General features: G+C 46.2%; 1 protein-coding gene across 1 annotated transcript in view; it reads right to left on the reverse strand.

Annotated features, from left to right (window-relative positions):
- Positions 1 to 456: 456 nt before the first annotated feature.
- Positions 457 to 27876, reverse strand: part of SGSM1 (small G protein signaling modulator 1) — a 99217-nt gene continuing 71797 nt past the window's right edge. Inside the window, exons 20-25 of the mRNA XM_080979188.1 lie at positions 20361 to 20485; positions 16786 to 16868; positions 15521 to 15630; positions 9277 to 9373; positions 8667 to 8834; positions 457 to 7788 (exon numbers count right to left, since the gene is read on the reverse strand). Of these exons, the coding sequence (XP_080835314.1) occupies positions 7700 to 7788; positions 8667 to 8834; positions 9277 to 9373; positions 15521 to 15630; positions 16786 to 16868; positions 20361 to 20485 (672 nt within the window). The 3' untranslated portion in view covers positions 457 to 7699. The remainder of the gene's footprint in view (positions 7789 to 8666; positions 8835 to 9276; positions 9374 to 15520; positions 15631 to 16785; positions 16869 to 20360; positions 20486 to 27876) is intronic.

Here is a 27876-nt window from a genome sequence, read left to right on the forward strand (position 1 = left end):
GTCCTGTGTCCTTCAGAGTGCCCAGTATACTTTACAATGTGAGAAGTTAGTGCCTGCTGAATGGGGAACTAACTTCCATTTCAAATGGGCTGACGTAGAGACTGCAGAAGCTGTTTGCATTATAAGCAGTCCCATCTCATTCACTCCACTCTCTTATGACAGCATGGAATAGCTCTTATTCACCCTCTAATGATAATACAAGAAGCCATGCTTAAAACAAGGCAGGGTTTGTAAGTCAAAAACTGTGGCTTATGGGTGTCATTTGTTTGTGGTTAATAAACCGTAACAAGCAGGGCCCAGTGTTATATGCAAACCAGGCTAGAGAGACATAACTCAGAATCTGTCCCAATCCCAACACCAGAACTGTTACATATAACAGCCATATTTTGTTTGTTTGTTTGTTTGTTTAATTATTGATTTGAAAATACATAGAACCATAGAGAATATATAACTTTCTTTTCTTTCTGGCCCCACAGAAATAAGTTACAATTAACATTGGTTAACAAAATATCAAAGCAGAATTTTTTAAAAATAACCAAGATTATGCCACAGAACGGAATGCAAACAGGCAAAAAGCAGCACTTTTATTGTCAAACATTAACTATGAAAGCAACAGCAGGGCATCTCATAAGGAGTGATACCAGAGTAGCCCAAAGGAGCCCGCTGAGACACACACACAAAGCAGCAGCAGCAGTAGCAAGTTGTGTCAGGCAGCAATCACTCAACAGATACATTCAGAGCTCATGTTTTCTTGCTCCAAAAAAGGTACCTGAAGAACCTTCCTGGGTTGCTTGACACAGACACACACAGAGAGAGAGAGAGAGAGAGCGCGACACCACCTTTCCAACCAGAACTCCCACTAAGCTTCCAGCTTTGGGTGTGTCTCTTTTGGCCAAGATGGAGCCCCCAGCCCCACCCCACCACAGCTGTCAACCTTCCCTTTTTTTGGCAGGAAATTCCCTTATTTCAGTGCCGTTTCCTGCTGCTATCCCAGGCTGTTAGATATCCCCTAGACTGTCTCCGGGACAGGTGAGCCTGCTGATCCCTTATTTTCAAATCTGAAAGTTGACAGCTATGCACCCCACCCTGGTTAAAACAAAAACGAAGCTCTGGTGATTAGGACACAGTTGCCCACAAGCCAACAATTGCTAATTCACACGGAGAAGCTGTAGACCATGGGTAGGCAAACTAAGGCCCGGGGGCCAGATCCAGCCCAATCGCCTTTTAAATCTGGCCTGTGGACAGTCCAGGAATCAGCATGTTTTTACATGAGTAGAATGTGTGCTTTTATTTAAAATGCATCTCTGGGTTATTTGTGGGCATAGGAATTCGTTCATTTTTTCTCTCTTCAAAATATAGTCCAGTCCCCCACAAGGTCTGAGGGACAGTGGACCACCCCCTGCTGAAAAAGTTTTCTGACCCCTGCTGTAGACCAACCTGGGACCCTCCAGATGTTGTGGGGCTCCAGCTTCCATCAGCCCCTACTCCCAGTGCAGCTGCATGATGATGGGGCTGATGGAAGGAAGGCCACATGGGCTTGGTCTGATAAGAACTGTAGTCTTAAAAAAAAAGTGCCCTTCAACCCTGGGTCCTCAGATGTTGCTGGACTACATCTCCCATCATTCTTGGCCTTGGGTTAAGTTGGCTGGGGATGATGGGAGTTGTTGTCCAACAACATCTCAGGGCTCAAGGTTGCAAAACACTGGTCTATAACACTCGGAGTGTACCAGGCTGGCGAAGGCTGATTTAGATGCACACAAATCTCACAGCTCCAATTCACAAGTGCTTTTCATCTTTGTTCTGGCATACTTCCTTGTGTATGATAGCCCGTCCTGCTGAAATGAATGGGGATTTTTCCATCACCACCCCACCATATGCAGGAGGAGATCATAGAATTGTAGAGTTGGAAGGGACCCTGAGAGTCATCTAATCCAACCCCCTGCAATGCAGGAATATGCAGCTGTCCTGTACAGGGATCGAACCTGCAACCTTGGTGTGTGTGTGCACATCAGAGGGTGTCAACCACTTTGGATTGGGGCCAGAATCCAGACATGCAGCAGAACAGAGGCACCCCTAAATGAAAGCACAGCAATACATTTTTCTGCTTTGAACTTTGCATTCCCTTAAGGCACGGATGGGACACCTGCAGCCTTCCAGATGTTGCTGGACTAAAACTCCTGTCATCATCCCGTATCATTGGCCCTGCTGACTGCAGCAGATGAGAGATGGGAGTCCAGCAATGTCTGGAGAGCCACAGGTTCCCTATGTTTGCTTTAAGGTCTTTAGATAGAGCTGACATTGGAAAACAAACACACGCACACACACTAAAAAAGAGCTGGCTGGAACAGTTATTTCTAAATATGCCACTTGAATATTCCACAGTCAGCCTGTTGCAAAACTTGCTTCTTCCAGCACTGTACACTAGTCAGAGGAGAACACAAGAACACTTGGTGTTCAATGGCAAGGGTATTTACTACACACGACAGAACAGGTATCAAAGTCAGCTTGGCTCCAACGTAGGAAAAAGCAGAAACGGTGTTGCAATGGAAGGAGTGTGTGCTTTTTCAAACACCAAAATAGCAGCAATTGAAACCTTTAAAAAAACATATCTGTTGCAATTATCACCAAAATTTCCAGCTGCTACTTAAGTCCCAGTTGAAAAGGAGGGGCATATAGGAACTATGCAAACACCATTGATAGCCTTATTCTCCATGAATTTGTCCAATCCTCCTTTAAAACCCTCTACTTATCTATATAAGGGATGCGGGTGGTGCTGTGGTGGGTAGAGGAGCAGGGACTGAGCAACGGGAGCTCACCCCGTCACGGGTATTCGAACTGCCGACCCTTCTGCTCCTGCCAACCCAGCAGTTCGAAAGCACGTCAAAGTGCAAGTAGATAAATAGGTACCACTCCAGCAGGAAGGTAAACGGCGTTTCCGTGCGCTGCTCTGGTTTGCCAGAAGTGGCTTAGTCATGGTGGCCACATGACCAGAAACTTACGCCGGCTCCCTCGGCCAATAAAGCAAGATGAGCACCGCAACTCCAGAGTCGGCCATGACTGGACCTAATGGTCAGGGGTCCCTTTACCTTTACCTTAAGGTGCTACTAGACAATTTTTTTATATATTCTAACAGGTTCACATTCTCAACCATGACTGTAATAAGAAACAAAAAGTTCTAGTGGAATGACTGCCTGATACTGTGTTTGGCCACCGTTGAAATAATAGAAATCTCTTCATCTTAAGAATGACCAGAAAACTAGAGTCAAGTGTTTAAATGTGGGCTGTCAAATTAATTCCGCTGCAGCTGAAAGAGAATAATGTGTGTGTGTGGGGGGGTGTTACAGAAAAGTTGTGGACTCCCATCTCACATCAGGGATGACCAGCAGATGTCAGGGGTGACGGCAGTTGGAGGTCCAGCAGCTTCTGGGGTGTGTGTCCCCCCATAGGCCCCCCTGCTGTGTTAGCTTAACATTCTTTTAGAGGATTGCAAAGAGTAACAGCTGGTTTTATTCTCCCCTGCCCAAGGCTTCACCTGATGTCGTAATGTGTATAGATAACATGGGCCGTCTTTTTCAAGGATGTAAAAGTCCTCCAGCCAGAGATTCCAAAGGCTGCTCATGATAGCATTTCTACTCAAAGGGCAGGTTCATGCACAAGTTAAGAGCACATCCAGCCTCTGACCCACCAAATCAATCCAGATCCACGCCAGTTTCTCATTGACAGACATGGCATTCTGGGCATGAATTTTTTGACATGCACACTAGCCCCAAGTGTTGTAATTTCAAAATTAGACTTCTTTTCTTTTTTTAGGTAATGTGAAAAAGGGAATCAATGCTTGTGGCATGCACACTCACCTCTGGTCAACAAAATCTGGAAGGTTTTCATAGGGATTCAGAAACCTGCCAAGTCTCTTTGGCAAGGTGATGGGATGAGAGAGACATATCACTTTATACCCCATAGGAAATGAAGCCACTTTTTCTTGCAAACTATTATCTGTCTTTATCCTCTGACGTGCAACAGAACAGCAACAAACCTCCACTACTACTCCCAATACACTCAAAGAATTTTGGCATCTGAGGAGCAGCAAAACGCTTTTCTTAAAAGCAATGATTTCTTAGTGCCCTGCCTAACTCACATATACATTTTCTATACTGTACATATAATATTTGTATCTATATAATATATAGATATAGACACACACACACAAACAATTTCCTGATCAACATTTAAAAGATATGTTTGGCGACATTGAGAAAAGAATGTATTCGTTTGCATAATGCTTCACGCACACAGAGTTCAGGACGCACAGAGAGAATCAATAAAGACCTGTAAATAAATAACATTTTCTTTGCATTTAAAAGTGCTCTCCTTAAAACACATGCGCGCGTGTGCACACACACACACACACACACACACACACACACACAAAGCAAGACTGCTATCAAATGGCCAAAATATGCTCTCTCTGATAGCATAGGCAGAAAGTGCTCGGCTTGATTACTCAGCTAGCTTTTAAAACAAAACCATTTTTTTAAAGGGATTTCAGAAAAACTAAAAGGTTACCCTAAGGGGTGAGTGCAATGAGTTCATGGTGATGTAGCATTGCTCTGAAAACAAGAGTGTGATATGGGAGTGGAAAACCCTTGTGCTAACAATTGCAAAGTTATATACTAGAAACTACTTCTCAAAATTTAGGTACAGCTTCTCATAGGGTCAAAAACAAAGACAACATCAAAAATCCCCTGCAGATGCAGCCTACTCACTGCATCTCACCCTTCCTCCAATAAAGGGGAGAAGATGGACCATGTTGTCCTCACGGTCACTCTGTGAAGTAGGCTGGATGGGCAGGAAGTGACCAACCAACAGCTTCAAGGGTGAGCGAAAATTCAAAGCAAGTCAAGGTCCCATGCTCTTTCCACTGCATCATACCATTTCTCGCTGCCATCTCCAGGGCAGCTGGCTCCTCACAACTTGCTTGGCAAGAACACTGCCCTGTCAGAAAAGGGCTAGTCAGCCTGCTTAATTCTCTCGTTTGGAGTTTTCCAAAGTGGAAAGGTTTATCTTTCAGAAACAGGTCACTAGATCAAGTTTGTGCTTTTAAGAAAGGAGGGTGGAAACACTAGCATCCACAGTCAAAAAGCCCAGCACAAGCAACATGTACGTACGTACACCCACCCACCCCATGGACTGCATGGATCCTTCAGTCCCAAACTTTATCCTTAAAATACCACATTGCCCTGCCATCTCCCAGAAAAAGCTCTGGGGGTAGAAGTAGTAAGGCAGATCAGCTCCAGAACAGGAGGAAGTAACTTGTTTTGTAACTGTTCCCCTTCCTTATGGGGACAAAAGGGCAAAAGCCCACTTGGCACCACTGCCCAGGGGCACGATTCTCTTGTGCTTTAGTATCTGGCTGAGCCTGGGATGTGCCTATGTCTGCTTTGGAGGGCGGTGCCTGATTCTTTAACACTTGCCAGAAAAATGGAGTGCCCTACCACTTTGTGGAAGTCCAACCAGCCACCAAAGGCCATGGGAAGTCCAAGCTGAACTTGTTTGGGGCAAGGAATCCAGTTTGCACTACTGGTCCACCTGGAATGGCCTCCTTGCACAGCCAGTGATGGAAGCCTGGGACTTACAGCTTGGGCGCCAAATGGGAAGGGCAAAATTAATGGGCTTGGGCGAGGTCAGCAGCTCCCTCTCCAAACTCAAATCCCCAGGGCTTTGCATAGGGAAGCCGGGACAGTTAAACCAGTTTGACTGTATTGTTGAGACAGAGCTCCCTGCTTTGAAGTGCAGCTGCCAAGGACTGAACCCCCGCTCCCAATTTAAGGATGGAGGTCATTAAGGGTTACTCACTTTGGAAGCGGTGCTCTTTGACCACTCTCTCCTGAAAGAAGAATAGGAAGGGCTTAGAATGGAAGTACGAGTAGCCAGCACAGAGACCCAGCAGGGTGGGTGGGATGGATTTTGCAGCACTGTTTAAGAGACTAGTCCTCTGGAGTGAGAGGGAGAAGCAACTATGGCTGAGCATTTACTGGCTACGAGGAAGGCCTTTTCATGACAACAACAACCAAACAAAATATAGGCACTCACTTAGCCATGATGGCAACCTTTTCAGGAGATTTTTTAAAAACAGGAAACCCATTTAATTTCACTCTGTTTCTTTCTCCTTCTCTTTTAAAAAGAACACCTGAATTTTTAACAGAGACCAATTCAAATATTTGTCTTCAATGTTACTTCACACTAGAGTGCTAAGAAGACTGGTTAATCTGGTGCTGACCAGAGACAACACAGAGGCAGAACTTCAGAGGAGTCACAGGATCAGCTCCATGGGCTGCCGTTTCCATCAGCCTTTCCCAACATGGGGCTCACCAAGTGGTGTTGGACTACAACTCCCATCATCCTTGACCATTGGCCAGGCAGACGGGGGATATTGGAAGTTGGAGCTCAACACCATCTGGAGGGCACTAGGTTGGGGAAGGATGGCTTACCTCCTCTAGTAAGTGTTTATAGACTTTCTCCAAGAAGTATCCTGTATCCTGTACTATCACATCATTCAGAAGGACAATGTGAAGGAGAGGCGCAAAGTGTGTGTGTGTGTGTGTGTGTGTGTGTGTGTGTGTAATAGGCCGAGCCCAACCTCCAAGGTTCGGTGTTGAAGAGAGGAAACTCCTGAGGCTGGACCAGAGCAACCATCGGGTGCTTTCTGCTTTGAAACACAAGGAGCCATCTAGGGCAGAAAGAGAGAAGTGAAAGAAAAATTTCAACGAGATGCCATCAAGGCCCTGGACATACATGATGGCTTTGCAACCTCATGATAGAAAAGCAGGATGCTTAAGTCCTCAGTCCAGCAAAAAATGTGCTGGGTTGGAGAACATTTTTTTTTGTCAGGCCCTGGTCAAGGGCAAAGAATGGCAAGCATCCCCACAGAGCAGGATGGAACAGGCCAGCCTGGCCTCAGTCTGCTATACGGTTTCCTAATGAAATATGGTGACAGCGATCTGGGGCACTGCAGAAAATTTCAGGAAAATCAGGAAGAGAACAGACAAACCTCAGTGGCAGAGATGGCCTCAACTGGCACCCTTCAGAAGGTGAGAAAGCTTCCCCATAAAAGGATGACCTCGGCAAAGCCTCACCTTTTGATTAAAGGGCCAAGAGTTAGATCCCGACCTGCACATTTTGGAGGTGACAGGGGAAGGAAAAATGCTGGCTGTTTAAAATATTCTCTCTGAAGGAAGATTTGAAGGGAGGGAGGGAAATCAACGACAGATCCCAGCCACCCCTTTTCAAGGCTGTTACCTTGACCTTTCCAAACAGGAACAGAAGGTAATAAAACCAGACATCCCAATAAACAGCCACACCCTTTCCACCCACCTAATGACTGACCTCTGTCCTCAAGGCAAGGTTTGTGCCAGTCAAGCTCCATCCTACCTGAATGAGAAAGGAGGCAGAGCTTGTGAGTTCTTTGGTTAATTGTCATCACGGTAACAGAAGAGCCAGCAGGCAGTGGCTGAAAACACCCAGCCCATGCAAACCGTGGAATGACTGGCTGGGAGACTGCCTCTCCAGGGACTGGCTCAAGTTCATGGGGAGAGGCATGCTCCCTCTCTAGCTCTCTGCCTTATGCGCTAGTCCAGCCTCCAAATGTACACAAGGGTTGCTTCAGTCTCCCTTCCTCCTCCAGGGCAGATGTTCTCTCAAATCACTTGTTCTCAATGAGTGTCTGGACTTTGTAGACAAGGTCCCGCGCCAGCTTCAGGACCTGTTGAGTGTTGTGCCGCTCTGCCATTTCTGGAATGGAAGGAAGGAAGGGTCAAGCAAAACGGAGGAAGAAGAGAGGGTAGGTTCAAAGAAAACAAGGTGAGGTCTCTGCCCTTCCCTCTATCCCCACACTCAGGCATCCTGCAGGAACACCTTTGGGAAGGGACCACAACTATGTGGGAGAGGCCATGCTCAGCACACCGCAAGTCCCATCCCCAGCATCTCTAGTTAAAAAAAGGATCTGTATGTCATGTGCAAGATACAGAGGACATTCACAACACACACGCATATCAGTTGGGCAGGAAAGCAAGAAGATGGTGCAAAAAAAGAGCTCAGCAAGAAGTCAAATACAGTGGTACCTCGGGTTACATACGCTTCAGGTTACAGACTCCGCTAACCCAGAAATAGTGCTTCAGGTTAAGAACTTTGCTTCAGGATGAGGACAGAAATTGGGCTCTGGCGGCGCGGCAGCAGCAGGAGGCCCCATTAGTTAAAGTGGTGCTTCAGGTTAAGAACAGTTTCAGGTTAAGTACGGACCTCTGGAACGAATTAAGTACTTAACCCGAGGTACCACTGTAGCTCAGTCTGCATGTAAGTGAAAGATTGCTCAGACTAAGGCCAAAGTCTACAGCTTGATGGAATCCGATGAGTCCCTCCAGGCACCAACGGATCCCTAAAGAGTACCTTTTGGGCTGCTTTGGTGATGGTACTGCAGTGCAGCAGAGAACAAGCCAACATTTCTCTCTGCCTGCACAGAGGTCAGAAGGCAGCTCAACCTCAAAGTCCCTGGCTCAGGACTCCTGGAGGCAGCCTTGGTGCCTATTCCTGAGGGGCACAGATTTTGCAGTGCAGTCATTTGGGACAGAAAAGTGTCCTCAACTTCAGCCCCAGCCCATTACAATCTGTACCGTTGAAGAACTTGATGATATCCGTGAAGTCCATGTTGTTCTCCAGGATGATGTCCCGATAAACCTCCACCAAGGCAAGAGCAATGAAGAGGACATAATGAGACGAGGAGATCTGTGCTGCTGCCCAGATCGTTTCCCAGACAGAGAAGACATCATTGTAAACTAGCTCTGTTAGAAAACAGGAACAAAAAAAGAACAGTCATTGAAGCCATCTGAAGCGACCAAAGCTAGGGTTGTCATATGCCCTCTTTTTCCAGGACACGTCCTCTTTTTCATGGGTATGTAAAATGAGAGTCATCATAATGATCCATAGTTAAAAGTAGAAGTCAGCAAATGTGTCCTCTTTTTTGCTCTTTAAAATATGGCAACCCTAAAATGCAGAAGTGACCCCCATCCCAGAATTCTCTGCAGCAAACAGCGTTGTGCAGCAAACATCAAAGAGGACACCAGGAAAAAAATTGGGGGGAGGAACAAAGAAGGGCAATTATATTTTACCTTCTCCCAACTCCTGTCCTCAGGATACTATCAGGGCAACTCATGCTGCTCCAGCTAGTGTTAAAAGATGTGTTTAAGTCAAAATGCAGATGCAGACCCCATACCCCCAACGCACCTCGCTTAAAATCCAGGAGAAACCAGCGGTAGCAGAAGTAAAAATGCGTGTAATCGCCATTTTGATGCATCAGCTCAAACAGCTCAGAGTCTAAAATCTACCAGAAAAGCAAAAGCTTCAGGATCTTGTTTCTGCAAGAAAACCACATTTGTCCCTCCCCCGCCACAAAACCCCCACATCCTACATGCAGCAAGGTGCTCAATACTCCCTTGACCTCTTTTCAAAGAGCTTCACAGGACATGGAAGTATCAAGCAGAGAACCTAAGCAACACTGCCACCCTTTCTTTTCCTTGCACAGGTATTGTGCCTAACAGCAGGCAGAATGTGTCTCTGAGAGGAGCTTTCAGCAACTGAATTTCTACTGATTAAAGGCACTGGGTTCTTTCCAGGGGTGTGTATGTAGAGGGAATGGCACCCCTCCTCAAGGCCCCAAGGCAAAAACCAAGAAGCTTATCACCCCAAACGGTAACCAAGGGTGGGATTCCAGTGCAAATTGAGGTTTGCATAATTAAAGTAGACTGAGAAGAGCTTCATAGTGAAAAATGAAAATATTTCCTTGGATTTGAAAGTGTTCAACATGCCATGGACCCCTTCATGGATCACTGCCTTGCCGTGGCGAAGGGGCTTGAATAACTCAGAGAAGCTATGAACTATGCCGAGCAGGGCACCCAAGATGAACAGGTCATAGTGGAGAGTTTTGACCAAACGTGATCCACCTTCCTCTTCATCCTGGAGAAGAGTGACTAGTGGGGTGCCACAGGGTTCTGTCTTGGGCCCGGTCTTATTCAACATCTTTATCAACAACTTGGATGATGGACTCAAGGGCATATCCTGATCAAATTTGCAGATGACACCAAACTGGGAGGGGTGGCTAACACCCCAGAGGACAGGATCACACTTCAAAACGACCTTGACAGATTAGAGAACTGGGCCAAAACAAACAAGATGAATTTTAACAGGGAGAAATGTAAAGTATTGCACTTGGGCAAAAAAAATGAGAGGCACAAATACAAGATGGGTGACACCTGGCTTGAGAGCAGTACATGTGAAAAGGATCTAGGAGTCTTGGTTGACCACAAACTTGACATGAGCCAACAGTGTGACGTGGCAGCTAAAAAAGCCAATGCAATTCTGGGCCTCATCAATAGGAGTATAGCATCTAGATCAAGGGAAGTAATAGTGCCACTGTATTCTGCTCTGGTCAGACCTCACCTGGAGTACTGTGTCCACTTCTGGGCACCACAGTTCAAGAAGGACACTGACAAACTGGAACGTGTCCAGCGGAGGGCAACCAAAATGGTCAAAGGCCTGGAAATGATGCCTTATGAGGAACGGCTAAGGGAGCTGGGCATGTTTAGCCTGGAGAAGAGGAGGTTAAGGGGTGATATGATAGCCATGTTCAAATATATAAAAGGATGTCACATAGAGGAGGGAGAAAGGTTGTTTTCTGCTGCTCCAGAGAAGCGGACACGGAGCAATGGATCCAAACTACAAGAAAGAAGATTCCACCTAAACATTAGGAAGAACTTCCTGACAGTAAGAGCTGTTCGACAGTGGAATTTGCTGCCAAGGAGTGTGGTGGAGTCTCCTTCTTTGGAGGTCTTTAAGCAGAGGCTTGACAACCATATGTCAGGAGTGCTCTGATGGTGTTTCCTGCTTGGCAGGGGGTTGGACTCGATGGCCCTTGTGGTCTCTTCCGACTCTATGATTCTATGATTCTATGGAGGAGGAACCGGCAAGCCACTTCAGTATCCCTGCCAAGAAAACTCCATGGACAAAGACAACAGGCATATAAAAGTTATGACGCTGGAAGATGAGCCCCTCAGGTCGGAAGGTGTCCAACATGCTACTGGGGAAGAGCGGAGGACAAGTACAAGTAGATCCAGAGCTGATGAAGCGGCTGGGCCAAAGCCGAAAGGACGCTCAGTTGCAGATATGCCTGGAAGCGAAAGGAAAGTCCAATGCTGTAAAGAAAAATATTGCATAGGAACCTGGAATGTAAGAACCATGAACCTGGGTAAGTTGGATGTAGTCAAAAATGAGATGGCAAGAATAAATATTGATATCCTGGGCATCAGTGAACTAAAATGGACGGGAATGGGCGAATTCAGTTCGGATGACTATCATATCTACTACTGTGGGCAAGAAACCCGTAAAAGAAATGGAGTGGCCCTCATAGTCAACAAAAGAGTGGCGAAAGCTGTACTGAGATGCAATCTCAAAAATGATAGAATGATCTTGATACGAATCCAAGGCAGACCTTTTAACATCACAGTAATCCAAGTTTATGCACCAACTACTGGTGCTGAAGAAACTGAAATTGACCAATTCTATGAAGACTTACAAGACCTTATAGAAGTGACACCAAAGAAGGATGTTCTTCTCATTATAGGGGATTGGAATGCTAAAGTAGGGAATCAAGAGATAAAAGGAACAACTGGCAAGTTTGGCCTTGGAGATCAAAACGAAGCAGGGCAAAGACTAATAGAGTTCTGTCAAGAGAACAAGCTGGTCATCACAAACACGCTTTTCCAACAACACAAGAGACATCACCAGAATTATACCAGAAAGATATGGATGGCTCATACACCCCAGGTAGTGTGGTTGCTGACCTTGAGCCAGACATCCTGGAGAGTGAAGTCAAATGGGCCTTAGAAAGCACTGCAAATAACAAGGCCAGTGGAAGTGATGGTATTCCAGCTGAACTATTTAAAATTTTAAAAGATGATGCTGTTAAGGTGTTACACTCAATATGCCAGCAAGTTTGGAAAACTCAGCAGTGGCCAGAGGATTGGAGAAGATCAGTCTACATCCCAATCCCAAAGAAGGGCAGTGCCAAAGAATGCTCCAACTACCGCAAAATTGCACTCATTTCACACGCTAGCAAGGTTATGCTTAAAATTCTGCAAGGCAGGCTCAAGCAGTATGTGGACCGAGAACTCCCAGAAGTGCAAGCTGGATTTAGAAGAGGCAGAGGAACCAGAGACCAAATTGCAAACATGCGCTGGATTATGGAGAAAGCTAGAGAGTTCCAGAAAGACATCTACTTCTGCTTCATTGACTATGCAAAAGCCTTTGACTGTGTCGACCACAGCAAACTATGGCAAGTTCTTAAAGAAATGGGAGTGCCTGATCACCTCATCTGTCTCCTGAGAAATCTCTATGTAGGACAAGAAGCTACAGTTAGAACTGGATATGGAACAACTGATTGGTTCAAAATTGGGAAAGGAGTACGACAAGGCTGTATATTGTCTCCCTGCTTATTTAACTTATATGCAGAATTCATCATGCGAAAGGCTGAGCTGGATGAATCCCTAGCCGGAATTAAGATTGCTGGAAGAAATATCAACAACCTCAGATATGCAGATGACACAACCTTGATGGCAGAAAGTGAGGAGGAATTAAAGAACCTTTTATTGAGGGTGAAAGAGCAGAGCGCAAAATATGGTCTGAAGCTCAACATCAAAAAAACGAAGATCATGGCCACTGGTCCCATCACCTCCTGGCAAATAGAAGGGGAAGAAATGGAGGTAGTGAGAGATTTTACTTTCTTGGGCTCCATGATCACTGCAGATGGTGACAGCAGCCACGAAATTAAAAGACGCCTGCTTCTTGGGAGAAAAGCAATGACAAACCTAGACAGCATCTTAAAAAGTAGAGACATCACCTTGCCAACAAAGGTCCGTATAGTAAAAGCTATGGTTTTCCCAGTAGTGATGTATGGAAGTGAAAGCTGGACCATAAAGAAGGCTGATCGCCGAAGAATTGATGCTTTTGAATTATGGTGCTGGAGGAGACTCTTGAGAGTCCCATGGACTGCAAGAAGATCAAACCTATCCATTCTTAAGGAAATCAGCCCTGAGTGCTCACTTCCGGACAGATCGTGAAGCTGAGGCTCCAATACTTTGGCCACCTGATGAGAAGAGAAGACACCCTGGAAAAGACCCTGATGTTGGGAAAGATGGAGGGCACAAGGAGAAGGGGACGACAGAGGACGAGATGGTTGGATGGTGTTCTCGAAGCTACCAGCATGAGTTTGACCAAACTGCGGGAGGCAGTGGAAGACAGAAGTGCCTGGCGTTCTCTGGTCCATGGGGTCACGAAGAGTCGGACACGACTAAACGACTAAACAACAACAACAACAACATGCCATGGAATGTGCAAAGTTAGGAATATTTTTAAAAGCCAGAAAAACTAAAAATAGGATACAGCAAAGATCCAAATTTATGGATATGGGAGGAAATGTTGCAGTTAAAATGCACATGCACTGGACATGTGGCAAGAGATGGCTCAGGAAAATGGAATAAAGCAAACACAGAGGCCATACAATTTCAGAAGACCACCTGTGCGGTGGATGGACAATCTAAAACTAACAGTAGGGATCATGTGGATGCAGGAAGCAAACAACAGAAAGCGATGGAGAGACTGTGAAGAAGTGTCTATCCAAAGACGGACGTGAGAAACTGTAGAAGTCAGAAAATGAGCTGTCAGCCTGGCCCAACAATTTCATGTTATGGAATTTTCTGGTTTAGAAAGCTGTGTGGAAATGCACTGGAAAGTGTGGGGTAAATGAATGACTAACAGGAAGGTGAAACTACTGAGTTGGGTTTTCCGGCGTTATGGAGTATGCTGACGACACACAACTCTACTTCTCCATTACATCTGCAGGTGAGGCAGTGGAAGTGCTGGACCAGTGTCTTGCCTCAGTCATGGACTGGATGAGAGTCAACAAACTGAAGCTCAATCCAGATAAGATGGAGGCTCTGTTAGTGGGGGATTCCCTAGGCCAGATGGGTGGGAGGTTGCCTCCTAATTTGGGAACCACTGATCTAACCTCTGCATAAGCCTCTGACAAGCAGATCATGGTGAACATGGAAAGGGTGAACTGGAAGAGTTCCTGTTCTTTTTTTTTTTAAAAAAAATTATTACTTTTCCAACAATTTAAACACTACAAAAAACAACAACAATACAATACAATACAAAAACAATACATAACACTAACACATTAAACTAACGAAACAAAACAAAAACAGTTTAAAACACATCAAACAGTTTCAATATCTTATCTTTCATTCACTTATTTCAACGACCTCCTCACACCTCCCTTTTCTTATTCCACTTCTGTTAATTGTTTCAGCAATTCCTTTCCATCTTCCTCTGCTTTCTATCCTTTAATTATCTTAATACATTCTAACCTTATTTTTCCCTTTAATACTCTATTAAGCTATTTATACTTAATTCCTTATAACATTTCTACTAAAGCCATATAACTTCATTCCAACATTTTCCTAACATTCATTAATTTTACAGTATTTCTGTAAATAGTCTTTAAACTTTTTCCAGTCTTCTTCCACCGACTCTTCTCCCTGGTCTCGGATTCTGCCAGTCATTTCCGCCAATTCCATATAGTCCATCAACTTCATCTGCCATTCTTCCCGGGTGGGTAACTCTTGTGTCTTCCAATACTTCGCGATGAGTATTCTTGCTGCTGTTGTTGCATACATAAAAAAAATTCTATCCTTCTTTGACACCAATTGGCCAACCATGCCCAGGAGAAAGGCCTCTGGTTTCTTCAGAAAGGTATATTTAAATACCTTTTTCATGTCGTTATAGATCATCTCCCAGAATGTCTTAATCTTTGGGCATGTCCACCAAAGGTGAAAGAATGTACCTTCAGTCTCATTACATTTCCAACATTTATTGTTGGGCAAATGATAATTTTTTGCAAGCTTGACTGGTGTCATGTACCACCTATAAATCATTTTCATTAAATTTTCTCTTAGGACATTACATGTCGTAAATTTCATACCTGTGGTCCATAACTGTTCCCAGTCAGCCATCATTATGTTATGTCCAACATCTTGTGCCCATTTAATCATAACTGATTTCACCATTTCATCCTGAGTGTTCCATTTCAACAGCAAGTTATACATTCTTGACAAATTCTTGATTTTTGGATCTAACAATTCTATTTCCAATTTTGATTTTTCCACCTGGAAACCAACTTTTTTGTCCAGATTGTATGCCTCCATTATTTGATAATAATGGAGCCAATCTCGCACTCTGTTTTTCAATTTTTCAAAGCTCTGCAATTTTAATTTGGCCTCCATATTGAGTTTTTTCTGTGCCTTCGCTTCCATTGGTGACAACCATCTTGGGGTTTTCTTTTCTAACAAATCCTTATATCTTATCCAGACATTAAACAATGCTTTTCTAACCATATGGAAGAGTTCCTGTTCTTTACCTGGATGAGGGATCTCATGTTGGCAAAGTGGGTGTCCATGGCGCCTCCATGGGGGAAGTTCTGGTTCATCCGCTTCATAAGCTCTGTGAAACAACTGAAGGCAATGGCCTCTGAACAAGGGCGGGGCGGGGGGGTGAGAGAGAGAGAACGGGGGAATCAGTGCCCTGTAGACCTGGATCTCACCTGCTTTTGCCCAGAAGGAAGAGGACCCAGGCCACCCAAGGACACAACCAGGAGCTCTGTGTGTGTTGGCTGCCAAAGGCATGCATGTCCAGGTGACAGTTTTACACATTCTGGCTTGGGGAAAATCACAAAAGTGCTACTTCTTCTCCTGTGCAGGATACTCCTCCTCCAACTGCAGCCCCACATTCCAGCCATGGCCTGGAAGCCACACCAATTAGGCTGTTCACATTGGTCTGACAGTCACGTGGATCTTTGGGGATCAGCACACATCGGAGCTTTCTGCATCCTGATGTTCCAGCTACCTCCCATGTGCCATGGAGCTGGCTCTGAATTTGTTTTTTTAAACACCAGACATGTCCCTGCTTCAAGCTGTGAAACATGAGTGGGCAAGCCTGTCTCATCTGGATTTGGAGAGGTGCAAGAGGGTGAGGCCAAATTCTACAATCTCCCACCCACAATGGAAGCACATCTGAGTGGGATGAGAGAGTGGGGGAATCTTTTCACAGCAGCTGTACCTACAGAGCACCTTGCCTTGGGAAGTGCACTTGTCCCCCTCCTGCACATGAAGAGTTGGATCAGACCAACAGGCCCATCCAGTCCACCATTCTGTTCTCACAGTGAACAAGCAGATGCCTATGAGAAGCCCACATCAGTTGCTCAGAGCCATTTCATTCAAGCAGGCTCTCATTGGGCATGGGTGATCATGTTTTTACATTTGCTGATCCTGTTTCCTTGGTTGGTGGACTTATTCCATTGGGTCTTTTTATGAAATTGTATTTTCATAGAATCACAGAACTGTAGAGTCAGAAGTGACCCCAAGGAATGCAGGAATCATAGCTAAAGAGTCCCTGACAGAGGCCATCCAATCTGTGTTTAAAAACCTCCAACAAAGGAGAGCCCATCACCTCCCCAGGTAGTCCATTCTGTCTGTAAACTATCATGAATGGTGCTTTTGCACCACAGAGTCAGGGCAAAAATGTTATAAATGAACCAATAAATGAATAGTCCAGCGAGGGGATCCATCAGAGCCAGAATTCCCCAGACTGTTAAGGCTGGCATAGTGGCAAATAGAGATAACTCACCATCATCCAGAATCACAAGCAAAGGAGCCAGCAAGTCACACATCCCCTGGACATAGCCAATGTCAATGTGGTGCCAGACGTAGCTGCAGAGAGACAGGAGGCTGGGTGAGGTGACAGAGGTCCTGCAAAGCAGCTGCCAAGGCCCTGATTTCAAGGGGTCAGCAGCAGACTCAGCAGAAAAAAGGAGCAGAATCTGTGTGGAAACATCCCAAACCTGTGTCCCTCCCATAAACCATGTATGTCTGCAGACCTATATTTCAGCTGCCAGTTCATTTTGCTTTCCAATAGGAGGATTGCAACATTTGACCATACAATCATAGAGCTGGAAGAGACCCAAGGGTCATCTAGTCCAAGCGCTTGCAATGCAGGGATCACTGCTTATTAACCCATAGGTAATGAACCCACAGCTGATTAAACCAATTAATCAATAAATAATTTTAAACAAACAAAAGCAATTTGATCAACGAAAATGGTGTCATTGATTAAACCACCCAGATTCTTTTTTTTTTTTTTTTAAGATGGCATGTGCTGTCTTAGAAGAGGCACCAGCAAGACAGGGAATCCAGAATGCCTCTTCTAAGATTGGGGGGGGGGGGGGCTGCTGCAATCATAGAATCATAGAATCATAGAGTTGGAAGAGACCACAAGGGCCATCGAGTCCAACCCCCTGCCAAGCAGGAAACACCATCAGAGCACTCCTGACATATGGTTGTCAAGCCTCTGCTTAAAGACCTCCAAAGAAGGAGACTCCACCACATTCCTTGGCAGCAAATTCCACTGTCGAACAGCTCTTACTGTCAGGAAGTTCTTCCTAATGTTTAGGTGGAATCTTCTTTCTTGTAGTTTGGATCCATTGCTCCGTGTCCGCTTCTCTGGAGCAGCAGAAAACAACCTTTCTCCCTCCTCTATGTGACATCCTTTTATATATTTGAACATGGCTATCATATCACCCCTTAACCTCCTCTTCTCCAGGCTAAACATGCCCAGCTCCCTTAGCCGTTCCTCATAAGGCATCGTTTCCAGGCCTTTGACCATTTTGGTTGCCCTCCTCTGGACACGTTCCAGTTTGTCAGTGTCCTTCTTGAACTGTGGTGCCCAGAACTGGACACAGTACTCCAGGTGAGGTCTGACCAGAGCAGAATACAGTGGCACTATTACTTCCCTTGATCTAGATGCTATACTCCTATTGATGAGGCCCAGAATTGCATTGGCTTTTTTAGCTGCCGTGTCACACGGTTGGCTCATGTCAAGTTTGTGGTCAACCAAGACTCCTAGATCCTTTTCACATGTACTGCTCTCAAGCCAGGTGTCCCCCAGCTTGTATTTGTGCCTCTCATTTTTTTTGCCCAAGTGCAATACTTTACATTTCTCCCTGTTAAAATTCATCTTGTTTGTTTTGGCCCAGTTCTCTAATTTGTCAAGGTCGTTTTGAAGTGTGATCCTGTCCTCTGGGGTGTTAGCCACTCCTCCCAGTTTGGTGTCATCTGCAAATTTGATCAGGATGCCCTTGAGTCCATCATCCAAGTCGTTGATAAAGATGTTGAATAAGACCGGGCCCAAGACAGAACCCTGTGGCACCCCACTAGTCACTCTTCTCCAGGATGAAGAGGAACCATTGATGAGCACCCTTTGGGTTCGGTCAGTCAGCCAGTTACAAATCCACTGAGTGGTAGCATAGTCAAGACCGCATTTTACCAGCTTCTTTACAAGAATATCATGGGGCACCTTGTCAAATGCCTTGCTGAAATCAAGGTAGGCTACATCCACTGCATTCCCTTCATCTACCAGGCTTGTAATTCTGTCAAAAAACGAGATCAGGTTAGTCTGACATGACTTATTTTTCAGAAATCCATGCTGACTATTGGTGATCACAGCATTCCTTTCTAGGTGCTCACAGTTTGCTTAATGATCTGCTCCAGAATCTTCCCTGGTATTGATGTCAGACTGACTGGGCGGTAATTATTTGGGTCCTCTCTTTCCCCCTTTTTGAAAATAGGGACAACATTTGCCCTCCTCCAGTCTGCCGGGACTTCGCCTGTTCTCCAGGAATTCTCAAAGAGGAATGCCAGTGGTTCTGAGATCACATCTGCCAGTTCTTTTAATACTCCTGGATGCAGTTCATCTGGCCCTGGAGACTTGAATACATCTAAACTAGCCAAGTATTCTTGTACTATCTCCTTAGTTATTCTGGGCTGTGTTTCCTCTGCTGAATCATTTGCTCCAAATTCTTCAGGTCGGGCATTGTTTTCTTTATTGGAGAAGACTGAGGCAAAGAAGGCATTGAGTTCAGCCCTTTCTGTGTCCCCTGTTTGCATTTCACCATCTTCTCCTCTGAGTGACCCCACTGTTTCTTTGTTCTTCCTTTTGCTACAAACATACCCATAAAAGCATTTTTTGTTGCTTTTAACCTCTCTAGCAAGCCTGAGTTCATTCTGTGCTTTAGCTTTTCTGACTTTGTGTCTACACATGCTGGCTATTTGTTTGAATTCCTCTTTGGTGGTTTCCCCCCTTTTCCATTTTTTGTACACATCCTTTTTTAATCTTAACTCAGTTAAAAGTTCTTTAGATAGCCACCCTGGCTTCTTTAGGCACCTTCCATGTTTCCGTCTCATTGGTATTGCCTGACGTTGTGCTTTTAGTATCTCCCTCTTAACAAACTCCCAGCTATCATGAACTCCCTTTCCTTTTAGTATTACTGTCCATGGGATCTCACCCAGCACTTCCCTAAGTTTTATGAAGTCGGCTTTCTTAAAGTCAAGAAATTGAGTCCTAGTATGCTTGGCTGCTCCTTTCCGCTGTATAGTAAACTTCAGAAGAGCATGATCACTCGCGCCTAATGATCCTTCCACTTCTACCCCACTAACCAGGTCATCAACATTGGTTAGGACCAGATCTAAAATGGCTGTTCCTCTTGTTGCTTCTCTCACTTTCTGCATAATGAAGTTGTCTGCAAGGCCAGTGAGGAATCTGTTTGACCTTATGCTCTTGGCTGAGTTTGACATCCAACAAATATCTGGGTAATTGAAGTCCCCCATTACTACTATCTCCCTTCCTTTTGCATACTTGGCCATCTGTTCCAGGAAGGCATCATCTATGTCCTCCGTTTGGCTTGGGGATCTATAGTAAACTCCCACAATGAGGTCTGCTGCAATGCAGAAATGCATCATCTCAAAGCCCCAAATAGCCTTTGAGGGTGGTTGGTTCCCCTCTAAAAATGCTAGCTTAATAAATCAATCAGTGACAAATCCTCTGTTTAATAAGCTGAGGCTTCATTGGGTCTGTGGGATAACCAGCTTCCTATAACCAGTACTGAGCTGGGTGTGCCAATGGCCTGACGTGATATAAGGGAGATCCTTTATTCTGAATTATGAGGACTGGAATCTCACTTTATTTTTATGGGAAGGGCCAGAGTTCCAGCCTTCGCTCAGCCTGCAAAGGGCCCTCTGTGGTCAGTACATGGGCTGCTCCTTGCGCCAAGCATCCTCTGCTCCCACGGTTCCTGGCCCAAAGAGTGACAGAGTCGCCTGCAAGGAACGACACAGCCAGTTCCCGCCCCCATCCCACTGGGCAGCTACCTGCACATGATGTTGCGCAGCTTCTCCAGGTTGGCTGGTGAGAAATACCAGTAGTTCCGGTCGCACCTCTGGACATCCTTCTCAATGCGGTGCAGGTTCACAGTGTACATGTCAAGCAGCTCTGGCTGCGGAAGCAGAAAGCGCAAGGAAACACATCCCAGTTAACTTTCAGCACAACTTCTGCTAAGGTACATGCAAGGGCCTGTGCACGCCATAAACTTAACAGCTGGTTTTAAAAGTCACAGAATTGCAGAGTAAAAGGGACCCAGAGGGCCATCTGGTGCAACGCCCTGCAGTGCAGGGATCACAGCAAAATGACAGGCGGATCCTGCTGCCCGAGGCAGTTGCCTCACCTTGCCTCACAGGTGGGCCAGTCCTGCCTCAAATGGGGCAATAAAGGAATGAAATGTAGAAAAGTACATGTGGTGATAGTTTTTTTATTTACAAAACTATTCACACAAACTCAAAACTGAGCTGTTGATAACACAGATATCCTGGCATTGGTAAATCAATTTTAACACCCCACTGATGTCAATGGGACTAAAATATGATTACTTCCTCTCAATCTATCCCATAATCTCTGGTCTTAAAACTGGGGGGTATTGACTTTGTTACTATGATATTTTTTAATAATAATAATTTTTTATATATACCTCGCCCTCCCCAGCCAGAGATGGGTTCAGGGCAGCTAACACCAGTAAAATCACAATAAAAACGTCGGGGAAGAAAAAAACCAACCAATTTAAAATACAGGTTAAAATACAATTTAAAATGCAAGAAAGTAAATTAATGTTGAACTATAAAATATCTGAACAGGAAGTAGAAGGTGCCATTCAAAACATGCAACTAGGCAAATCTCCAGGACCAGATGGGCTGACTTCTAGATACTATAGATCCTTGAAAGAGTGGTTAGTACAACCTCTAAAAGAAGTCTGCAATGAAATATTGGAAGGGAAAAGGGCACCAGAGTCGTGGAAAGAAGCGTATATTACACTTATACCGAAAACAGAGACTGAAAAGACTCAGCTTAAGAACTACCGCCCCATATCATTACTTAATGTGGATTACAAAATTTTTGCAGATATTTTGGCCAAGAGATTGAAAAAAGTGTTGATGGAAGAGATTCATAAAGACCAAGCGGGCTTTCTCCCGGGTAGACACTTGTCTGACAATTTGAGGAATATAATTAATATTTTGGAAAAACTAGAAGTGAATATTAACACTAAGGCAGTTTTGATATTTGTGGACGCGGAGAAAGCTTTTGATAATATTTCTTGGAGCTTTATGAAGAAGAACTTACAGGGGATGGGGGTGGGTGAAGGATTTGAAAATGGTATAGGTGCAATTTATTCTGAACAAAAGGCCAAATTAATTGTTAATAATGAAGTGACGGAGGAATTCAAGATAGAAAAAGGGACACGACAAGGCTGCCCAATTTCCCCATTGCTTTTTATATCAGTCCTGGAGGTTTTGTTGAATATGATTAGAAGGGACCAGTTGGTTAAAGGTATACAAGTCGGAGCTAGACAGTATAAATTGAGAGCTTTTGCAGATGACTTAGTATTGACATTACAGGAGCCAGAATCTAGTACTGAAAGAGTTTTGGAATTGATTCAAGAATTTGGTCAAGTTGCAGGATTTAAACTGAATAAGTTAAAAAAAAAGGTTTTAGAGAAAAATTTAACAGTGATTGAAAGAGAAAGGTTTCAGAATGAGACAGGTTTAACAGTGGTTAAGAAAGTGAAATACCTTGGGATTAATATGACAGCTAAAAATGGGAAGTTATTTAAAGACAATTATGAAAAATGTTGGACGGAAGTGAAAAAAGACTTAGAAATTTGGTCAAATTTGAAGCTTTCATTGCTAGGCCGTATTGCTGCGATAAAAATGAATGTATTGCCTAGAATGTTGTTTCTGTGTCAAACATTGCAAATTATGGACAAAATGGATTGCTTCAAGAAGTAACAGAGAGATATCTGTAGATTTGTCTGGCAGGGCAAGAAGCCCAGAATAAAATTTAAAATATTAACGGATGCAAAGGAATGAGGTGGATTTGCCCTGCCAGACCTTAAACTTTATTATGAATCAGCAGCTTTTTGCTGGCTGAAAGAATGGCTGCTTCTTGAAAACACAGACATTTTGGATTTAGAAGGCTTTAATAATGTATTTGGGTGGTGTGATGGGACGATGAGCTGCTTGTGTGTAAAATCCTAGTCCCTCAGAGTTTGGTCAAGTTTGCAAACCTCTGTCTGTAACGGAGCCCCTTAAACATGGCTCCGTCAGTCGCTGGCAGATTCCGACAGTGGTTGCTTTCGGAATCGCTTCCAACATAAAAGCTCCTTAACGGAAACACGTCTTCTGGACTCTCTGCGTGACAGTTTCCGGCGAGGAGTGGGTGTCCCTACAGGAGGTCCTGAAACCTCCCCACTGTCTTCGCTGGAAGTGTCTCTGAGCCATCCCTCCAGCTCCCTTTCCCTCAGCCCAGCTCCTCTCCCCCTACTGGTTCCCTCTTCAGCTGCTGAGTCTCTCCCAACCTGTGTGAGCCCTTTCACTTCCCTTCCTTCCGATGGCAGTTCCCTGACATCCACCTCCCCTCCAGGGCCCCCTTCATCCCCTCTCGCCCCCTCCTCTACGGGCGGTGAGGAGGCAAAACCCCGGAATGAACTTCCTTCATCTTCCGATGTCCCGAACACTTCTCTCCACCTGTTGCGGTTCCTGGTCTCGAAGTACTCCTCCTCCTCAGAGTCCATCTCCCCTTCCCCTTCCGATTCCGAGAATCCTTCCAACTCCTCCTCCTCATCGGTGGTCCCAAAGTATTCCCTCCGGAACCTCTCCACAGGCTGAGGTTTCCTTGGGAACCTTTGATGGAACGTTTCTATCAATACCTCGTCATTGATATCTTCTGCCATTACCCAAGTGTTTTCTGACTCCGGTTCTCCTTCCCACGCTACCAAATACTCCACCTGATCCCCCTTCCATCTGGCGTCGAGGATTTCTGCCACATGGCTGCTGCATTCCCTTTCTTCTATGACCGGTCCCCGAGTGGCCATCCCTTCTCGTCCCCCCTCATACGGTGACAGTAACGACCTGTGAAATACTGGGTGCAGTTTCATGTGGTTGGGTAACCGGAGCCTGAAAGCCACTGGGTTGACCTGTTGAATGACCTCAAAGGGACCCAATCTCCTGGGTCTTAATTTCTTACAACCTCCTTTGAACGGCAACCCTTGGGTTGACAGCCACACCCTATCTCCCACCCTTATGGTTTCACCTTCCCTTCGGTTCTTGTCTGCCTGCCTCTTGTATTCTTCCTTCGCCCTTTCTAAGTTGAGTTGGAGCTGACGATGGATTGCTTCCATTTCTTCTACAAAATGCTCGGCTGCCGGGACACCCCATCTCTCCCCTTCTCCCCCTGGGAAAGCCCTGGGATGACACCCATAATTAGCCAAGAAGGGGCTCATCCCTGTGGACACATTCTCGGCATTGTTGTAGGCAAATTCCGCCAGCGCCAACTTTTCTACCCAGTCATTCTCTCTGTCATTGACATAACACCTCAGGTATTGCTGGAGGACCCCGTTTGCTCTTTCCGCCTGCCCGTTGGTTTCAGGGTGCCGGGCAGTCGAAAAGTTGACCTCCACCTGCAGTAAGCTCATGAGCTTCCTCCAGAACCTGGAAGTAAATTGTTTTCCTCGGTCTGAGACCACCCTCAATGGCACCCCGTGCAACCTAAAAATGTGTTCTACAAATAACTTCGCTGTCTCTTCCGCCGTGACTGCATGCGAGCAGGCTACAAAGTGGCACATCTTTGTTAGTAGGTCTACCACCACCATGATGGCTGTTTTCCCCTTGGACTTCGGCAGATCAGTCATAAAATCTATCGACACTGCCTCCCAAGGTCGTTCTGGGGTTGGTAAGGGTTCTAATAGCCCCGCCGGTGCCCGCCTCTCCCCTTTGGCTCGCTGGCATTGCTCACACCCTCTTACATACTCCCGTACATCTTCCCTCACCTTAGGCCACCAAAATTCCCTGGTGACCAACCACATGGTTTTGTGTTGTCCAAAATGCCCCGCCGTGGGGCTGTCGTGCAACTGCTTGAGTACCCTCCCCCTTAAGTCTCCTTCAGGGATATACAGTGCCCCTTTGTAATACAAAGCTCCATTTCTTTCCTCGAAACCCCCTGGTTCCTCTCCCTCACCCCTAAGACCTCTGAGCTTATTCTGGGCGTATTCATCATTCTCTGTTTCCTCTACCAGTTCTCTTTGTCCCACCAATGCCGCCCCACACACCCAGCGGTCCTCTGGAATGACATGTCTCTCTTCGGGTGCTCCCTCCTCCTCCAAATATTCAGGTTTGCGTGAGAGAGCGTCCGCCCTAATGTTCTCTGGGCCTGGCACGTAACAAATCTCAAAGTTAAATTTGGAGAACTCCTGGGCCCATCTCACTTGCCGTTGGTTGAGCACTCGTGCCGTCCTCCAATACTCTAGGTTCTTGTGGTCAGTGCACACTTGCACCTTATGTTGTGCGCCAATTAGCAGGTGCCTCCATCTCCGGAACGCCTCATGAATGGCTAGTAGTTCTCGGTCATACACCGTGTAGTTCCTCTCGGATTTGTTCAGCTTTCGCGAAAAAAAGGCACACGGTCTCCACTCTGACTCCTCCTTCCCTGGCTGCAGAAGCACCGCCCCAATCGCTCTGTCTGATGCGTCAGTTTCCACTCTCATCGGTTTTTGTAAATCCACATGCAGGAGTTGTTGTTCCGAGGCGAAGGCCCTTTTTAGTTCCTCAAATGCTCGCTCCGCCTCCTCAGTCCAAACGAACTTCTTCTTACTGCTGAGACAGTCCGTAATGGGCGCCGTCAGGTGGGCAAAGTTTCGGATGAACTTACGATAGAAGTTCCCAAATCCTAGGAACCTCTGCACATCCTTCCTTGTTTTGGGTGTTTTCCATTCCAGCACCGCCTGGACCTTGCCGGGATCCATGGCCAATCCCTTGTCTGACAGGCGATACCCCAGGAATTCCACCTCCTTGGTATGAAACTGACACTTCTCCAGTTTCACCCACAGCTGGTTGGCTTGCAGCCTGCTCAACACTTCTCTGACGTCTCTCACATGCTGCTCCTCATTCTCAGAATACACCAACACGTCGTCTAAGAAGGCCACACAATTCTTGTAAAGCAAAGGCCCCAGGACGTGGTTCATAAACGATTGAAAGCACGCGGAGCCTCCTTGTAGGCCGAAGGGCATAACTAAATATTCAAATGCCCCCAAAGGGGTGAACATGGTGGTTTTCCATTCATCCCCCTTCCTTATTCGTATCAGGTTGTACGCCCCCCTTAGGTCCAGTTTAGTAAAAATCTTTCCCTTCCTGACCCTTGTCAAAATGTCGTCAATCCTGGGCATAGGGAAAGCCACTGGTTCTGACACTGCATTTAAGGCCCTGAAGTCACACACAAGCCTCGGCTTGTTCGTGTTTTTTTTATCCACAAAAAACACTGGGCTGCCCCCCACCGCCCTGGACTCTCTGATGAACCCTCTCTTCAGGTTCTTGTCAATGAACTCTCTTAGCTCCTGCATCTCTCTGTCTGACATGGCGTACAGCTTGCCTACAGGGAGCTGTGCCCCAGGGAGTAAATTGATTTGACAGTCAAAGGGTCTATGCGGGGGTAATTGGTCAGCTTCCCTTTCGCTGAAGACGTCGCGGAGATCTGCGTATTGTCGTGGTACCTTCACGTTCTCCGTTACTTCAGTCCCTGCTAGGGTGGCTTGGGCCCCTGCCAAACCCTTTCCCTCTTTGCAGTGTTCTAAGCAATGTGCTGAACCAAAAGAAACCACTCTCTGATGCCAGCCCACCAGCGGATCATGTAACGCTAGCCAGCTCATCCCCAATATAATGGGAGCTCCTCCCAAGGTGGCCACATTAAACGCTATCAGTTCGGTGTGCCTTGCCACCTTCATTATCATTGGGACGGTCTGCAAGCTGACTTCTCCTCCCAACAGCTCCCTGCCATCGATCGTGGTCACCTGCAGGGGGTTGCTTAAAGGGATCGTCTGTATCTGGTGTTCAGCTGCAAACTCTTTGCTCATGAAATTGCAGGAGCTGCCTGAGTCCAACAGCGCCTTTATCTTTAGAGGGTGTCCGTTTGGCAGCTCTAGCGCCACTTCTATCACTAGGGCGGGTTTAGGAGGTTCTGGCGTGGGCACTTTCACTGCTCTTTGGCCTGACTGCTGTGCCCCGACGGTGGCAGCCAGGCGTTGGCTTTTACTTGCTTCGGTATTTCTTCCTCTCTTCCCTCCACAGCTCCTACCATCCCTTGCCATTCCTTCCTCTGGGGGCAGACTCTGGCAAAGTGACCTGGCTGTTGGCAGAGATAGCATTTCCGGGCGCCTTTTCCCTCCTTCTTTCCCCCCTCACTGGGCTTTGAAACTGCGCGCGCGCGCGCTGTTCCGATTTCCATCGGCTCTGCCGGCGGGAAAGTTGGCTCTGGAATGTCTGGAATGCGGAACTCCTTCCAACGTTCCCCCTTCCCTTCCCGCCTCTCCAATGCTCTCGCCTCCTGGCGCGCTCCTATGGTCAGCGCTGATTTGGTCAGCTGGTCCATAGACTCCGCCCTGGGCGCCCGGGAAAGTTCGTCTTTCACAGCCGAAGAAAGCCCTTCTTCAAAAAGCATTTGAATGGGTTCCGCCGATAGATCCCACCCCAATTTATGGATCAACATGGTGAATTCAGTCCAGTACTCACGGACAGATCGGCTCCCCTGTTTGCAAGCCATTAACTGTCTGCGGACCACTCCCTGTTCAATATCGCTGGAAAACATCAGATCCATGGCGCGAAAGAACTTCATCGTGTCCTTTAGGACGTCACTATTCGCTGCCATCAGGGGTCTAACCCAGTCTCTCGCCCCCTTTTCAAGATGCCCAATCACGAAAGCCACTCTTGATTCCTCGTCAGGGAATTCATCAAACTGCAGATTGAGGGCATATTGCATCTCTGTCCGAAAGCCATGATAGTCTTTGGGCTCCCCCCCAAACTTCTGCACCAATCCTGGTACCTTTCTGACGAGCTGGGTGTCTTTCCCCTTTTTGTCTGCATCCTGAGCCCTCCTCTCCTCAAGCCTCGCCGTCTGCAGCGCTAGCTGGACCTCCAACACCCGGTACCTTTCTTCCAGGCTTGGACCCGCTCCAGCTCCTGCTTCTCCGGTTCCGGCTGGGTTGCTCATGATGCCTTCTCCTGCACAAGCTGCTCACGAAGACTGTCGGAATGCTGTGATGGGACGATGAGCTGCTTGTGTGTAAAATCCTAGTCCCTCAGAGTTTGGTCAAGTTTGCAAACCTCTGTCTGTAACGGAGCCCCTTAAACATGGCTCCGTCAGTCGCTGGCAGATTCCGACAGTGGTTGCTTTCGGAATCGCTTCCAACATAAAAGCTCCTTAACGGAAACACGTCTTCTGGACTCTCTGCGTGACAGTTTCCGGCGAGGAGTGGGTGTCCCTACAGGAGGTCCTGAAACCTCCCCACTGTCT

This window comes from Podarcis pityusensis (assembly GCF_964106645.2).
Source record: "Podarcis pityusensis genome assembly, chromosome: 13".
Lineage (NCBI taxonomy): Eukaryota > Metazoa > Chordata > Lepidosauria > Squamata > Lacertidae > Podarcis > Podarcis pityusensis.